This window comes from Parus major, chromosome Z, assembly GCF_001522545.3.
Source record: "Parus major isolate Abel chromosome Z, Parus_major1.1, whole genome shotgun sequence".
In the NCBI taxonomy this organism is placed as follows: Eukaryota; Metazoa; Chordata; class Aves; order Passeriformes; family Paridae; genus Parus; species Parus major.
In genome coordinates, this window is record NC_031799.1 from 24,668,143 (window position 1) to 24,687,075 (window position 18,933).

At 33.4% G+C, this 18,933-nt stretch overlaps 1 protein-coding gene across 5 annotated transcripts in view; it reads right to left on the reverse strand.

Annotated features, from left to right (window-relative positions):
• The window catches only part of FCHO2 (FCH and mu domain containing endocytic adaptor 2), a 79,306-nt gene that overhangs the window by 19,115 nt on the left and 41,258 nt on the right, over positions 1–18,933 (reverse strand). For 3 of the 5 annotated variants that reach the window (XM_015652891.3, XM_033520680.1, XM_033520679.1), the window contains exons 11-18: positions 16,613–16,637; positions 9,703–9,757; positions 7,501–7,679; positions 6,926–6,940; positions 6,507–6,531; positions 5,756–5,798; positions 4,751–4,845; positions 229–332 (exon numbers count right to left, since the gene is read on the reverse strand). In XM_015652891.3, the coding sequence (XP_015508377.1) occupies positions 229–332; positions 4,751–4,845; positions 5,756–5,798; positions 6,507–6,531; positions 6,926–6,940; positions 7,501–7,679; positions 9,703–9,757; positions 16,613–16,637 (541 nt within the window). The remainder of the gene's footprint in view (positions 1–228; positions 333–4,750; positions 4,846–5,755; positions 5,799–6,506; positions 6,532–6,925; positions 6,941–7,500; positions 7,680–9,702; positions 9,758–16,612; positions 16,638–18,933) is intronic. The other 2 variants (XM_015652892.3, XM_033520678.1) reach the window with 2 other exon arrangements.

Genomic DNA, 18,933 nt, shown 5'->3' on the forward strand with positions numbered 1-18,933 from the left:
CTCAATTAAAAACACTCAGCTGATGCAAAAATTATGGTTGGACATTTGTACTTGTGCTAATAATTATTTGTTGTAATAAGATAGTTATCATAAACTATTAGTATATGTGCTTATGTGATTACTTGACCATTGGCTAGAAAGTAAGTCCCCTGTAACAGTGTAAATGAATGGCGTGTCTGAAATCAAATCAAAATGGCAAATAAAAAAATAAGAAAAATCAATACGTACTATTTCATTAATCCCACTAAGTTTCCCAGTAGGCAGCTTTGGTCTTGAAGCAGGCCTTGGAGGGGGTACTATGGTGCCCACAGAAAGAGGAGTGGTGGGCCTTGCTGAAAGAAAGCAAAGTTGAGAAAATATTAAAAAGATCACACTGAACAGAAATAATTATTTACTTGAGTAGGTTATCTGGAAGTGATGTTGCTACTAGAGGTTCCTACTGTACAAGTGTAATGTTTTAAGAGTTATCATAAATCATAAGTGCTTTTAAAATACGCCATGTTTTTAATATATGCCATGTGATACCCTGAAAAATGCATCTAAAAATATAAACATGGGCTTTCCATTGCTCTCAAGTGATTTCATAGCAACCACTCTTGGAAGCTTGTATGTAGAAAGAATTGTTTATGCAAATGCAATTACTTAATCTCTGAGATCTCATTACTGTCAAAAATACATTCCCATTTCTAGAAAAGCAACACAGCTTAGTTAAGAGAAAGCAATGCCTTTTAAATGAATAATTTGAATTTTCTTCTTATTTCAAGCTGTATATTTACTTCACTGTCCCAACTGGTATTAACAAGCAGTTTAGTACATTCTAAATAAGAAGGTTAATTAATTTTAACATCAGTTGAGCAACAATAACAACAAAAAGAAAAATGAATCCAAAGCTTGCTTTTTGAAGTCAGTTATTAGCAAAGAGCAGTACAGAATGCATGCTTGGCATACCCTTATTTGTATGAGCACAAGAAGACACTAAACTATAGTCCAGTAGTGCTGAAGATGATGCAGAAGATATTTCAGCAGCAGTGCCAGTTTCTTCAATGAATAATTGTTCATGGCATATAGAGTTATTGAAAAGGTCACTTTGATCCTCAGAAGCACAGCTGTTGATAGAATTCCCAAGCAAAGCAGAAGAGGCAAGGCAGGCATTTTCAGTTTTAAAATGCAATCTTTGGGGCTCCTTCTTGTCTGAGCTTGTGTGTCTAATTGTAAGAAGTTCATCAGCAAAGGAAATCCACTGACTCTGAGACCACGAAAAACTGGATAAAGTACTGGTACTCCCTGATGGCGCTGCTGTAACACCATATTTGCACAAAGTGCTAGTGGTAAAGCCTGGTGAGGATGGGCTTGTAGACCCAGAATCTGTCTGGTGTCCAAGCAAAGACTGAGATATTCTACACCCAGGCAAATCAGTGGTAGATGAGGAGGAGCTCCTATTGTGCTCTGTTAGGGTAGCTGAAGGAAAAGGGAAGAATTGAAAGTAGGACCAACAATGAAAAGATAAAAATTTCAATATTGAAAAAAAGTATTCAATATCCACTGCACAAGGATTACTAGTCAGCATGAAAATAACGGCTCTACTAAGGTAACCTCCCCAACTCACAAAGAGAAGAAAGGAAAAAATCCAGTCACACTTCATATGTACTTCATTCATACTGCAAACCATGTCACTTTCCATTGTTTAATATGTAATAAAAAAATGATTATGTATCTCCACTTAAGGCTACATTTCTCAAAACTTTCCTTATTCCTCTGACTTCCTACCTCTTGTGATTAAATTTTTTCTCATCTTTGTCTTTTTCTTCTTGCATCCTACTCCATTTTTGGTTCCTCTCCCCAGCTTTTTGCTTTTAATTTCCTTCAAAGTTATTTAATCAAATGTATCATGTTCCCTCCAAATACTTTGATCCTCTTAGTCCTAACATTTATAATAGGAAGATCCAACAGATTTGGCTTTCAGGTGAATGAATGAAGACAATGGAGTCACAAGATCTGGTCTGATAGTTATTTTGTCTGTGTCAATCTGTGTCTAATGAATAACAATATGGATGAGGCATCATGCACCTCAGGTTTTTTTTTCCTCTCTCATCCTATAGTCTTCTGACTGCTGAAAAAAGGAGTTTTCCACAACTATTCCCTGCACTTGCTGTTGTCTGTTGTCTAGATGACAATAGAAGCAGAAAATACAAGGTTAGTCAACTCTCAACATCTTGCAGACTGGCAGAGCTAGGAGCAACAGCAGTGATAACCAAAAAAAAGAGAGAAACACATTTAAAAGTTCAGTTCAAAAGTACAGTTGTCCTCTCCACAGTGGTCCTTTTGCCATAAACAAGTACATTCTCTAAGTCCAGCTAAACACTAAGAATTTTAACACAGCTCTCTCTTTCTAGCAGGTATTTTAACTATAATTCAAAGGCTTTAAAATACTATTATAAATCCTATTTTAAAACAACGTGAAGATGTTAAGAACTATTTTAAAAATACACATAGATGAAAATAAGGAAGATAACGAATAGAAGCATTTTTAAAATATCAAGAGCTTGCTAAAAAATGTCTGTTGTTTGTTCAAGATAACAAAGTTAGCTTAAACTTCTAATAAAGTGGGATTATTCATGGGTGACTGACATGATTACTTCTGTGCTGCATAAACCACTTTCTGCTCAAATACCAAGGTAGTTTAAGTGTTCAATGATTAACACAGTTATAAAACCATAGTTAAACAATAGTTAAACAAATGTTTAAACTGTAAGGGATATACACTGTATTCCACAGAAATAATGTATGTAATTTAAATTTTGGATTGAGATTTTCAAGATCTTTAAGCACCAGCTCACTACTAACCTTCAAGCTGAAGATAAAACATTGCTTTCAAGGAAAATACAATCAGATAAAATAAGTATTTTTAAAAAACTTAGAGAACTACCTTGCAAGTTAGCAAGCATTAGAACTCAATTTAAACAACATGACCTACATTGATCCAATTTTTTTTCCCCCAAATGTATTAGAAATTTGTTATACTTTGGAACACTTACTTTCTAATTAATTTTACAGATTATTTCACAAATATAAATATCTTAGTTAACTCCTAGAACAACAATCCTTGAAATAATTATTTATTGGATAAAGTTTGCCAAGGCACAGAGGTATCTAAACTTAATTTATGCCCACAAGACCCTCTATTGCACCAATTTCAATGAAATGCAGGGCTCTGTGTACAATCCTGATGGGTATGAGGACTGGGGTAGATGACGCCCTCCCAGATACAGCTACAGAGAATATTATGGATCTCTGCCATTTTTCATCAGCCAGAGACTACTTTCTCCACAGTTCTGCTGCCAGGAGGAGCTGTATCATGATTTCCTAACCTGCTATCACTTCCCATCCAGGCACAGCAATAAACACCCCATAAAATAAAATACAGCTACAACCACCAGCACAACAAATTAAGTATCCTCTGCCTTTCTCTACAGACTCTGACACAAGACCAAGGCTATCAAAACAGAGGATTGAAAAAAAACACAATTTTTTTTCAGAATATTCCTGTAATCTGTCTAGAATATATTCTTAAACGTGCTACCACACACATGGTGGATTCACTTGCCAATACTACCGGCTGACTATGCAAGCCAGGATAAGAAAATGGTGATGAATTCTGTAAGCCAGATTTGTTAAAACTGTGACCTTTAAAGAACACAAATTTGTAGTGAAAGACAAAATTCTATTTAAAATATGAAGTGTTATAAAGCAATGTTATTGATGCTAAAAGAACATTATTTAAGCCAAGAAATAACACCAGTTTTTCAGAATTCTCCTATGTAATCTTCCTTATTGCTCTTCAATCCGCATGATCAAGTACAGAAGAAAACTGCTAGAAAGCAATAATCATTAACAAAGAAGTGAGGATTATTTTTGGAATACAAATAAATCCGTGAACACGCTTCCTTTCTAAGGTTTGTGGGAGGAGAAAAGTGTCTATGTTAAGAGAAAATTAAAATGTTGGAGTAAAGACACACAGTAGGTAGACTGAAAAGAACTATGGAATTATTTTTCGCAAAGACTGGATTTCAGGAAAGCCTGCCAATGTCCTACCAATACTGATATCCCGCAACCCAAAATTCCCATGCAACATGTACTGTCTCCCTCTACCTCCCATATGCCACACCATCCTTTTCCTCGCAATATCCCTGATTTCAGGATCTCAGCTTAATTCGTGTCTCAGTCCTGTCATTTTTATCCACCTGCCCTTGGATTATGCCTTCATATCTCCTAACAGAATCATGCCTAACAGAATCATGCCTTCCTACAGGAAACAAATTCCTCACAATGAAGTTCTGCAATGCCTTTGTACTACATAGCCCAATTGACTTTCCTAGAAAGAAGAAATCCATCCCTATTCATTGTGCAAGCTCAGCTTGTCTCACTGTTGCTGCAACAACCTCCGTTTAATCTCCCAGACTTACCAGCTGAATAAAAAGGATTACATTCTAGATGGTGAGCAATTCCTCAGTAAGTATGAGAAGGCAATAAAAAAGGCAGGAGCAAGATGGAATTTTCCTAAAGTGTCTAGCACTCCCTCTTCCTCTCTAGCTTGAAAGCCTTATATACCATCTCAGTTCTGTAATACTCTAAAGACGGTATACTGTTTTATAAAATTCTATCATTTATGCATCAAAGCATGTCTCCTTGCAACAACTGAAAAAAAGGTGAACACTACCATCAAATATTTTACCATAAAAAAATATTTTACCTGAGGAGGATGAGGATGCCAAAGAAGCTGAAGAAGAAGATTCAAGAGAAGTGCTGAAGAGTGGATCCCATGCCAGGAAGTCATTGTTCCCCTTTCTATATTAAGAGTTAAAATTGGAATAGAAATGAAAGATTTATGCATTCAAAAATAGTAGTTTGATAATGTATAATTATAATAATCACAGAATAGTTTGGCTTTGAAAGAATCTTTAAAAATTCTGTTCCAGTCACACTGACATCCACTAGACCGCTTGTTTAAAGCCCCTTCCAGACTTGCCTTGAACACTTCCAGAGACAGGCCATCCAGAACTTCTCTGGGTAGCCAGTTTCCACCTCTCACCAGACCTCACAAAATAAAGAATTTCTTCCATATATTTAATCTAAAACTACTCTCAGTTTAAAGCCATTCCTCCTAGTCCAATCACTACATAAACCTTGTGAGAAGTCCCTCAATAATTTAATACAACCATTTCACAAATTAGTCTATATTAGTCTTTGCATCTAAAAAGAAAAGAAATAGTCAAAAGTTGCAGGTCAAAGAACTGATTTACACATGAGGAGATTGTCTTAGCAAACACCTTGGTGAAAGTTTGTGTGTGAACATACTCAATAATGTCAGCTGAATAACTGTAGTTTTTGAGACCCACATCTTCATATTCATTTATTTCAGGGTATATGCACATAAGCAATGTATGCAGCCTTCTTGGGGCCTTCTTAAACACTTTGCCACGGACAACTCTTGGACAGAAACTAAATCTGTCCTTATCAAAAACATTGTGAAACCATGTAATTGTAAACATTAACTGAGGCTGATGACAATAGATCAGATGTATTAAAAGGGATAAGCAAATGGAAATATCCATTGATACACTTAGTCTTATAATGCAATAGAGGTACAACTTAAAATAGGACTCAGTTGTCATTTGCAATGAATTCTTGAGTATTACAAAAATAAGAAAAAATTCCTGCAAAACAGCATTTGATAGAATTTTGAATTTGAACTTACTCAGTAGTTGGAGCAGGAAGTTTTGATTTTGTTAACTCTTCGCCTAAGAAAAAGATACAGTAATATCACTAAAAGTGTGAAATATAATATAAAAATCTCATTTTCATTATAAAAAGAGTTAATGTTGGCAACTCAAAGCAAATTACTATTAAAATGGAAAAAAAAGAAAACATATTATTTCAGATGACTTAGATTTAGATATTCCTGAAATCTGAGAAGACTACATATAGACCAATGCAATTCATAAGGAAGTGTTGTTTACTTGAAACATCCTCCTCAACTTATACATTTTGCATCAATACTGTTCTTCAGCAAATCTGGCCTGGTTTCCCACTGGCTAAAAAAAAAACCAAACCCAACCCTGAATAATATGAATAATAGAAGCTCATGCTCTATCCTCTTTGTCAGTATTTTACATCATACACTTGGTGTGCTTTGCTGGTTCATGGATCATACTAAACTTGAGCAGTGAAAGGGTTTCAGGAATTTGCACAGGAGATTTTTCCATGGGGTAACCCCTTTGCCATCTGGATGTGTTCATCATTACTGTCAGATACAGGTTCATCTGGTCCCCAGAACGGGGAACAGCCAAATATATAGATAAGGAAGAGTTATATAAAACTAACAAGAGAAACATTTTGTTCCATTTAAAATATATATATTTAAGAACTTAATGTCTCCACCAATCAAAAAAAGGTATTTGTTTTCATTCTATGTTAAAAAACTAACAGGGTAAAAGATTCACACTTACTTGATGAATTTTGATTCATCTGTGCCTGAAACAGGAAAAAAAAATTACGAGTAAGTTCTTCTACTGTGAAATAAACCACTTAAGAGTTCTTATTTCCATTCAGCTCCCTCTGAGATATTTTTTTTCAATGTCAGACAAAAACATCATGAGCATGTGGAAGACCATGGAACATGAGCCCAGACAGAGCAATCAGTGCACCTATGCCATACCAGTATGAAAATGCATATTATGGAGCTGACAAATGGAGCAGCATTTTTTAGTCTCTTTACTGTCTGGGACAGAAAATTAAACAGCCTATATCTAGCACTCAGTATAGATGAAACAGAACATTCCTCATGCTTTTTCCAACATGTCCCCTCACATACTACACTTACTTAATTTTAACTACAAATACAAATAAAAAGCCATTCTCTACTTACAGGACTGTGCCTCTGCTTTCAAAATGTGGTGAGGGAAAAAAGAGAAAAAATATTATTTTAATATGTTATGTGCACTATTTTCTTTAAAGTCTGAGTACTGTACTAGCATACCCTAATATTATTTATCATCTGGTGGTATAAAGGATTATACCATGAATTGGCAGGATACATGTAACATTTACAGTGCAGCTTTATTGATGAATCCTCATTATATGATTTGTTTTAAAAGACTTGTATGTTATTGAAAACTAATCAGCAAATTATGTTAAAAGCCAAGCTTGGCTAACTCTAAGATGTAATTGAATGTCTTGTGGTGGCCAAGAGCACAAAGACAAGAGCTGAGCACTCAAAAGGCTCATAAGAAAGTTTAATTATGAGAGAAGTACTTAATGTTATACTGCAATAGAAAAGTGCAATCTAAACCTATTAGAATAGAAAGTGTACCAAAAATGACCTAGTGCACAAGAAAAAAGTTATTGATCCTATAATAAATTCTGAACACTATAATGTATGCTTACAGTACAGTTTCTTTACCACTTTTCTACAGATTAAAAATGCAAGGAATAAAAAATTACAGATATTGCTGGAGAAAGAGTGATGTTTCCTATGGATACTTTCAATTCATCCAAAGTAGGCATAGTGTATTGAGAGGTGTTATTTGGCTGGACAGGTTTTATTTCCACATGGAACCTCCTGGGTTCATCATCTTCAGAGTCAGAATCACTGGATGAATAGAAATGGTTCTCTTTGGTATGTTTTTGTCAGTTAAGGTGAAAATACCTCAAGGTCATCTGCTTTATCTACTTCATAATTTTGGTCCACAAAATGCTCATATTAAGTGACCTCTTTGTGCACTTACATACATCCACAGTCCAAAATTCACAATTCAGAGTTAAAATTTATGGGTTTATTCAATTTATCTTCAGAATGATGATTCTGTTTGGAATCTAAGAAAAGCTCTGAAAGGCCCAAGCTAAATCTTAAAAACTGTATTTGTTTTGGCATGAAAAATTTGAAAACTTCCCTCTACAGAAACACAAAATTTTGTACCACCTGGAAGAAGTGTACATATTCTCTATGCCACCTCTGTTATTTTCACGTGAAAATATGACAGACATTTGCTTTAAATTCCTTCAAACTATATCCAACAAAGTTTTAAACCTGAACCCTAAAGACATTCCAATTCCCTTTCAGCTGAAAGGATCTGAATGTTGTGGTGAGGAAAAAGCCAAATATCTTAATCTTATGCCTATCTCTTCCTTCAAAATAAAGCACTTGTGAAAAAGGTTTCAAAGACAAGTAATTCTAATTTCATCAAGAGATTTCTTGTCTTGAAAGTTATCACTGACCTTCAAGATTCATTTCCTACAAATGAGACAGTTGTTGTGTTTTGCCAATACAGATTTAAGTCAGACTTATTAAGATTGACTGTCATTATAATAAAACAATGATATAATTGTTTTATATATATAATAATAATAAATAGTTGTATATAAGGTTATTTAATTATAATACAACATCCTACAACAAATTATCTCATGACTTCCCATCAACAGAATTAATTTCTAAAGGCTAAGTGAGCAAAAGAGAAAGGGAGCTGATAAGTTCCTGAAGCCAGTCAAGATTTTCAGAAGCTGAAGTACTATCTAATGACAGATGGCAAGTCATGGATATTTTTCATTGTATGTGTGCCTCTTCTCTTGCTTCACAACAAAAAAGAGATCATTTAAAAAAAGGATGTCCAGATGAATCATTCATCATAAGCACAAATGTTGTTCACTTCTCTCTCACTTTCAGAAATACATGCAAAGCATGAAATATTACTCCTCTTAGAACTGGATAAAAGTCTGTCACTTTTATACAAATTTTGTGAACAGGAGATAACACCAACTGCTTTTATTGTTACAGAACTCCGTGTGGGCATTAGAGGCATATTCTGCAAAGCTGATGATTACAAAGAAGTTATGATGATGAACTGGCCACTGTAATGAGCAGTTAACTGCTTTAAGGTTTTTGCAATTTAAGGTAATGGTATAGCCTAAATTCACCTTTTATCTGCAGTACCCAGAAAATTCAGTGAATACATTTCCAAAAATTACCTACCTTGCTAGCATACTAGGCTTACTTAGATCTATGGTGACTATTCCCAGCTCTTAAGTAGAATTTTCCTCTGTGGTGGTTGGGAAAAAAGTGGACAAGAATTTTCCTCCAAACCAACAGGGGAATGGCAGAGAAAAATCTTGAGTCTCCATAAAAATGACTAAGAACAAAATCTATTCTGTATATGAAAGCTATTATTAAAAAGGCAATAAATGCTAAAAGCACCAATTGGAAACAGCATGTGATATAATGACTTCATTAAGTAACAGAAATTCTATTTCTACACTGCTCAAATGCTACCAAAAAAATAGGAGGGTGAAGGTATAGAACAGATAACCATTCAATATGCTTTAAAAAGTTTGCAAACTTTATTTTAGAAACATTCTGAGAGCTTTTCAAGAAGAGAGATCTGCATGGAATTTTGGTTCTGCACTGGATCTGGCTATTTTTTTGCTTTTTATTTTTACTGTCCTTTTAAAGTTCCCAAGAGATCTGATCTAATCTAATCTTTAACACTTACACACACACATCCAAGAAAAAGTTTGGTTCATTTTACAAAAGTTATTAATGCAAGAATACAAGATTGCAACATAGGCATTAACTCTTTAGTCAGTACTTCTCTCCAAAGAATTGCAGTAACATCAAAGAACATGGCACAACAATAGTAAAAAGGATATCCTGTGTTGCTTCTGGTTTAATGCTGTATCCTTCATCATCTACATCAGGAAAGTTCTAAAAACAACAACAAAAATCATACTATTATTAAATAACTAAAAAATCATGTCATTCTTACATCAGATCATTGACAAATTAAAATTACAAGTCATGAAAGTTATTTTTATTCAACATTATTACAGTTATCTGAAGATATAATCTGTCATTCAGAAGTTGTGTGGCAAGATACCTCAGCACAAAATGTAAAAAAGAAACTCTAAATTTCCTGTGGAAACTGACAAGTTTGAAATGCATCTTCTTTTACTAATCAATCACTAAATAACTTCTAATTTATTAATTACTAGTCAATTACTCTATAAAAAAATATTGACAGAAATCAACATTATTGTAACTTCAGTACTGAGTTAGATTAGGCTACAATTCTCTTGGCCCCAGAAAAATTTTCTAATTTTTACTACTCTCAACTAAGTCACAAGATCTTCTGATGGTGCAGAGACAAAACTTTCCTAAGCACTGGTCAATTATAACATGCATATTATAACATGTATATATATAAAAATGATTTTTTTCTAGTGTAGCAACAGTTTATTCCATCAGAAAGTAGGTACTGGGTACCAATTTGACCAACAGACCAGTGTATACACAGTATGGCCAAAATTTGCTAGAAGTCAAGAGTTAGAACAAAATTACTTATGCTGATGATTTCAAGTGGATAAGAAAGGAATCTCATGACTTCTGATAAAATTTGAAGCCAAGTTTAAAGTTCATATCTCTGAATAGCTTTTGAAATACAGAATACAAACATTAAAATTATTAAAATGTACTTATCCTTCTGTATCTTTTACAGATATCACAAATGGGATGTCTGATAATTCACTAAGAAAGAGTCTCCTCTGTACAGCTCCCTAAATTTAACACTTTTGAAATAAATGGAATTTACACATAGCTCAAACTTTCTGCTAAGAAAAGTGTAAGAAATACAGTCCTGTACAGATGTAAGACTATACCAAATTAAATACCGCATCAAACTAAGGGCAAAAAACAATATTTAAACTCTCTAACCTTAAAATATAGACATATAAATGCAATTTCTTGAAACACTTGCAAGATCTAGACTTCACTGCTATTTGATTAATAAATAAATAAATACAACAACAAAAAAGTAATAAGAGTACAATCATACAGTCCAACACTTTAGCTCTACTCACTCAAATCAGGATTCTTAGCTATGCTTGACCTTAAGATGGCCTTGTTTTTATACCAAAAACCACTAATGAAACTTGACATCAAAGTAAACACAACAAAAATATATAGCAACAGGGTAAGTATACTTTTGTGTAACACTACAATTTCTGAATTCTGAAATTAATTTAGTTTTCACACCAGGTAATTTTCCATAGATCAGGATTATTCATGGTTAATATGAATTGAAAATCAATACAAAAATCTTTAAATATACAACATTTACTTTTTCTTACAACTGGGCCATATATGTAAAGGATACTATTACTATTACTGGATTGACACAGCACGCACAACATAGCTAGCAAAACTGACTATTTTGATGTAAAATTGTAAGAGAACTTAGTTTGTAGAAGTTATTTTCATTGTATTATTTTTAGTTTACTGAAGAGTAAGCTCTAGGATTAAGAAAGCACCAAAATTGTAAAGTATTTAATGTTCTTTCTTAATACCTTCATTATACTTATTTCTGATACCTATAATATACTTGAATCACCTTTCCCTCAGAAACAGCCCTTTAGCATGCAGTCTGTTTTCACAACTCATGTACGTAACAGAGATGGATATTTTACACTTAAGTTCTGAGCCCAGGAGAAGAAAATTTCTTCCTTCTCTTTCAGCTAGTCTATGTTACCACTTCTTTTCAAACCCTGCATAGAAAACCTTATTTATATTTTTTCCTGTATGTAAAATTTAAACACATGTAATTTCAAACATTCTGACTCTAAATACTATATATACACATAAATAATTTGCTTTGTATTTCCAGCCAATTTATGATCATTGTTAACACCTGATTTAATTAACTAGATACTGAATTTATATTTTTGTGTAAACCAACATAAAAAATGGGTGGAAGAGATACCTGATATACCTTTGCATAGACAAAGGCAAATGGTGTCACACAGAAGCAAAATGGCACCTCACAATCTTACAAGTTAAGTAGTAATTTCAAAACACTGTTCTCAATATTTTGAATGGTTGAACTGGTCACTGTTCTGCTTTCTGTCGTATCAACATTTCATTTGCAAATCTACATGTAATAACAGTGATAGATAACACAGCAACCTGAGAGACACATACTCATGAATCTGATGTTAATGAAGGCATTTACATCTATTTGATTAAATTTTACTCCCTTTTCCACACTCATACAATTACAGAACGGTATATTATGTCATGGATAACAGTGTCTCTTAAGCATCAGGCACATAACAAGCATCAGGCACATAACACATATAAGACCTGATTTGCCTACCATGCTGATCAGAGGTTAAGTTCATTACCTACATGTATACATGTATAATTTTCAAACTTCAACACACAAGATGATGATCTTTCCAAACTTTGGCCTTTGGGAAAAGTTATTATAAATATGATGGGGACAGAGTCTGCTTTAGTCCTCTACACAAATATGTGGTCTTTGCAGTCAAAAAACTCCCAACATCATTATGCATGTGAATTGAACTCTACAGAAGCAACTTGAAAGGTGGACTTCCAGGAAGCCCTTCTGAGGTTCTGTTAAGCAAGTAAACATGTAGCTATAAAAGCCACAGTTTTCACTGTGTTTTCTGATGCAATGCATTAATTCATATCTTATATAGCTTTAAACATATGCCAGAAACTTGCCGTATACTTTTGCCTTTGCCTTGGCACATTCTACAAGCTTTCTGGGGTTAATAATTTTTTGAAGAATTAAACACAAAGCCTTGATAAATAAAACAATATTTCCTGTGTATGAAGCTTGAGGACCAAGCATTCTATTGACAAAACACATTTTTTTAGTTTTGGTGAATAACTTATTTTAGTTTCCTTGCTCTGTCCCATCTGACATCCAAAGGTGATTGAAGAAGTCACACCATTACCATTTCATTAGTGTCTCTGGGCTACTTACAAAGAACAAGGGAGGAATGCATAGAACACTGCAGCCTAACTAGTTCATTTGGCCCTTCCTCTGCAACATTAATGCTACTGACAGGCTGGTCATCAGTCAAGAAGCAAAGAACCTTCACTATGCTCCAGTTTGATTTCTTTATATTTTCTCTTCTCCTGAGATAACTACAGTGGTTATGAAAGCTCTTTATCAAGTTTTCCTGAGCATATGCTTCCAGATGCAGTGCAGCTGAACAGTTCACTATTTTCTTCTGCTGGAACTCAACTCGCATCCCATAATCCAGATGAGGACTCTAAGTAAGCAGCTGAAGCTCATAGGCTGGAACAAGAGAACAAAAAGCCTCTCCACTTTTGAGGTATTTGAGATGTAAATTTGACTCTGGCATATCCTTAGGTTAAGACTGAGGCATAATATTGGCCTCCTCTCCTTAGGGTGCCTATTAACCCCAAGAGACACAGAAGAAGAGAGTAGACAGTCAGTTTTTCCTATTGTTAGAAATGCAGAAAGAAAAAAAAATGGGTATTCAAAGTACCCCTGTGTTGTGCTGATAGAAAGCCTTGTCCTCGACATCAGCTATTTGAAATATCCCAGAATAAAATGCTGTAAAATGCAAATATGGAAAAATACTTGCATTTCACTAAATACTAGGTTACACTTGTGCTCCACTTCTCAGAATTTGATGGTTCCAAGTTCAACCAGTCCCCAATAATAAAATAGTCTATAATTCTATATAACTGTAATTATGCTACAGTCACATGTGAAGAGGTTAATGAAAAGTTTTGGATGCCTTGATATGTGTTTGCATTTCAGTTTCCCATGAAAAAAAAACCTTTCACCGTTATGTTCTGTACATCTGTGACTCCCTTAATTACTTTTGAACTTACTGGAGAATTTCAAATGGATTTGACAGAGAGAATAGAGAACTCAAAGATAATTACATTACTACAGTCTTCATGAAAATAGGCAGTGAAGTAGAAGAAGCATCCCATCCAAGGGAAGGGTTGCAATCCCAATTCAGACCTTACTGGACACAAGTGGAACCTTGTAAATGTTTCCCAGGAATAGAAGTTTCTTTTAGATCTCATATCTTCCTAGAGAGCATCTCTAGAGATGCAAACTCATGGGAAACAAGACATTTCAGCCTTTAGAAAAACATTCTAAGGCAAAACCCCCATACAGAGTCAGTCTTCAGTTGCTATCTCTTTCCAGTGCATGCACTTTCTACTGCAAACTTTCCACTTTTCTCAATTATCAAGGTTTACCTTAATGGAAGTTATACCATAGATGGACATATAAAAAAACTCAGGAATTTTAAATTCATTAGATACTGGCACCTATATTTAAACTGAGACTGGTTATTGAAGTGGTCAATCTTATTAACAAACACCATATCTCAGTCCACAGCTGTCTACTAATGAGCACATGAAAACCTTTTACAGCAGTTACAAAAAATACTTACGGAATTAACATTCTATGAATTTATTTTCCAGTATATATAATCTGGCTGCTACAAAAAGGATGAGCATAAGCAAATCTGTCTTACCATGGATAAATTTGAGAGCATCTGTTTTGGGACAAAATACATTTTTGACCCATCTCACCATTTGTTTTTGGAAACAGAGAATACAAATTTGATAGACTGCATCACACATTTTGCATTAGTGAGAAGGCACTCATGGTATTGACTACATAGTATGTTCAAAGATCCACAGCAGCATACAGAATTGGTAGATATGTGTACAAATCAGTTCTTACTACATCCTTAACTTGAAAATTTGCAGGTTTTTTTACCTTGGTGCCTATATTTATATACAATTGAAGAGTGGTTATCTTTTCTTTCCTTTCACAAAATTAAAATTCTTGAAAAATAAACATAAGCCAATTTTGAAAAATGATCACATAATCATATATATGCCACACAGGTTTTCTGTGAGTGACCAAAACCGACAAAACAATAACTGGGACACGTTAAGTTGAATTTTCTGAGGTCTGTTCCTCATTATTTCCTAGCAAATAAAAAACTAATTATAACTGCCTTAATCTATTTTATTTAATAATAGTTTTCCACATTCAGTTTCTTGAAATGCATAATTTATTGCAAATATCCATACAAAATAAATCCTCCTAGAGTTAATAGAGACTGTTTAAAATATTTAGATCAGGTTTAGTAAGTTAAACAGACAGGAAATATAGAAGTAAAAGCCAAATAAAATTAGAAACATTTGAAATGAGACCTTTCAGAAGAGGACTCCAACCTTGCAACATAAAAGCACTTTGGATTGCTTGTTTGTAAGGGGTGAAATGAATCTCATATAGTTTTTTCACTAGAATTAGAGTTATAGCTTCTAGTATTATAGCATTCTATCACTAGGTAGAATACTACTGTTGCTTGAAACAAGCAAGCGGAAATCATAGACCAAATTTTAAATTCCAAATGCAGTCATAAAATGCTGAGCAGGCAAAAAAAAAATACAACAGTATTAACAATTAACCTAGATGATCACATGGTGTGCCTCATGTAGCCAGAAGGAATTCCAAACCAATTTATAGTAGAATTTTTTAACTAATTGTTTTCAAAAAACATGGAGACCAAAATAAGCAAAGAAAATAAACATTGAAAGTCAAATCCAGTTGTGGTTCACTCCAATGACGTAACCTGAACTGTCAAATGATTTTACTTCCATGAGAAGACTGATAATTATAAGGATACTTCTATAGTTACTTCCTTTAAAAAGTACCAAAAGAAAGAAATTAGCTGTAAGTCATGATGACTGCGCAATATAAAAGAAATGGCTTGGCAAGAATTACACATCTGTTGTTACACATATCGTTCTGTTATTTGGCAAAACTTACTTTTCCACATTTAGAAGGATAGTTCTATTGGATGTTTCAATTAAGTTTCTCAAAACAAGTTTTAATATTAGATGCTAAAACCTCCTAGATACCAAATAAAAATAAGAAAATCCACAAAATAAATGAACTTGAAAACTTAAATTGTGTAATGTAATTGGCACCTAAATGAATTAACTAAAAACAAATCACTTAGATTACTCTGTAATTTTTTCCCAAACAGAGCTATAGGGAGTTAAATCTTTGTTATATATTAATTCAAGAGAACATGTTTGCATAAGAAGAAAAGACTAAATTAAGGCAATAAAAAATCATTAACATATTCAATTTAATTTGAAATGGTCATTTACCATTGAATTGACTAAAAAAAATTCTAAGACATTTCACAGCTCTAACTAACAGTAATGAAAACTAAACCATTAGTAAAGTGCATCTGGAAATGCTGCATTTAAAGCCATATTTTAAACAGTATATTCCTACACTCTATTGCCAGCGCTAAAGCAGAACCCAATCAATATTGGAGGATAGATATAGAAGGATTTCTCAAAAGAAACAGTAATAAGCAGAGGAATATGATGATGCAAAGTTGAGTCCACAATAAACAAAATACTTTTCTTTTTTAGAACCTATTAGCCAAGAAATTCAAACTGTTAGCTGAAAAATAAAGTAACCTATATTTGCAGTGAAAACACCTTGCTTAAAATCTAAAATTGTTAAGAAACAAAAATGTATTATTGACACTTTTTTGTACATACTGCTGAAGGCCATATATTGCACAAAATTAATACTTCAAGTATGCTATGAAAATACTAAATTGTCTATCAGATAAATTATGTATTGAAGAGACTGTATGAAACTTAAGTTCCATCATATTGTAGGGCTTTATAGTATTAGCATATGGATTTATTTTGGAAATGTCTACTTACAACTGAGTCTGCATCTGGACACTCCCTATTGAAAAAAAAAGTAAATAAAATTTACAGTTATAAAATGCACAACTTATTTTATTCACAAATTTTTTTCCCTCAATATTTTCTATAAATTTAAAACAGTGCATTTGAACCTTTTGCCTCTCAGATTCTTGAAATTTTCACTTTGAATAATCCACATTCAACTGAATGAGATTTAAATAACATCTGACAGTTTATGCTCAAAACACTGCAGAAGAAAATCTTAAAAGAAATCATGAAAAATCAAACTCACATGTTAGTGAAAAGAATTAAAAATAATAACAAAAAAATCAAGGAAAGTGAGGACTACCACAGTATGTCCTGGGTGAATATACTTTAAGTTTCAGGTCTTCATGGTTGGTGTGCAATAAGTAGAAGTCATCAATCCTAATGAAATAGTCTAACTGCAAGTGAAAAATGTTTTGGACAAAAACCAGTTCACAAAGAAATTAAGATTTTCTTCAGAGGAATTCAGAGCTTCCTCTTTTAGAGTTCCATTCTGAGATGACGTTTGTCACGTGCAGTTGCAGTCAAGTACTAGAAAATGGTGAACAAAATACCCTCCTAAAAAGTACTTAAAAAAAAAGAAGCTATCTATAGAAGGGCAGTGGTTGCAAGCACATTATTCACAAATGTTAAAATTCTCCACTGCAACTTCAATTTGAGCAGTAACACTTAATATTAGGAATGACACTGATTCTCTCTGATGTCTTCAAAAAGCAGAAGCAATTACATTTACAGAATGTGGGAATATTTGAGTAGCATACAAGTCCTTTCTAATTCGTACCTTGACAAATAGTGAAGCTGTAACTGAACAAGAGTGTTTTTATATCAGTAATCTGAACATCCTAAAATGCATGTATTAAAAAAAGAACATGGATAAAGAAAAATAAAATCTGAAAAGATTAAAAATAAAGATTATAAAGAAAAATTGCAATCTGAAACATCAATGAAAAAACAAATGGGTAAAAGGCAAAAAACTTGAGTTTTTTACTACAGTGCATTAAAAACAGTTGCAAAAAACTTGCTAACATGGAAGCATTAATACAAAATTCAGTACAGTATGTTAAGGAAATGACACTGAGATGAAGGATTCTATCTTCTCTGAAAGGTCTCACACAAAAGAGGATATATATGACCAAATTTCTACTTGTTTTACATCTTTCATAGCAATAGAGCTGTTCTGAAAGACATTTTACTGCTTGAAAAGACAAAGTATATTCTTCCCTTGACAGACGTGTTTTCAAAAAGTGTCCGTAGGCACACAAGACAGCCTGAGGTACATAAAAGTTGAGAAATGTGAAATATGAGGCAAATAAAAGAATAAAATTCAGCCCACAATGAAGGTTTCCAATATTAATGAGCTACAAGATCTCAAACAGAAACGGCAGATCTAGTATCATTCAGAGGAGTACTAAAGGCATCTCTCAAGATCTGTTCTATAGATGCAATGAAAACACAGCATTTTACAAATGTTGGTGAGGTGGAAAATAAGGACATCAGGCTATGGACAAAAGTACTTTTAAATCACTAGATTTATGATCACTCTTTTAAAATTAAAGAACTGGCTCATGCTTCCACTGTAAGGGAATATTTCAGAAAATTGAGATTTTATAAGGGATTTTAATGATTGTAGATATAAACTAGACCAAATCATGCAAAGCAATGATTAGAAGTGAAATCTTTGGGTAAACTATAGCAATATGTAACAGAATGCATGTATGGTACTTTCCTGAATTAAAACAATTACTAGACACACCACGGGTTCAGGCATCAACAGTTTAAAAACTGTCTTGACAAATTGAAAAGCCTACTATCTACAGGAGTTTTTCTAGATGTGGAAAGCCTGCCCTACATAAGCTAAACAAGCTTACAGATTAATAAAACATAAGACCAAGGGAGGACTTGACTTCTTTGTGAACAGAAGTTTTGGTTTTATTATTTTAAGACAGTTTTATCATTTCCAAGTCCGTAACAGAGTCATCAGATGAAGATTAGATCAGACAAAATACAGACTAGCAATCTTTATGTCTAGAGATCATAAAAGAAGTATTAAAATATATTATGTAACACCTAATGAATCCTGTTATTTATTTGTGATGTTCTAGTTCATTTAGTAGTTACAGTTTAATGGAAGAATTTGTATAAAAGCCTACGGCACATATCACATAGGAAATTGATATCATATCATTATACATGTTTCTTTCTGATCTCAGAATCTAGTCTCTTGTAGAGTGTGTGAATATAGAAACAAAATACTATTAGTACCTGCTGGTCTTAAGTCATGAATTTTTCAT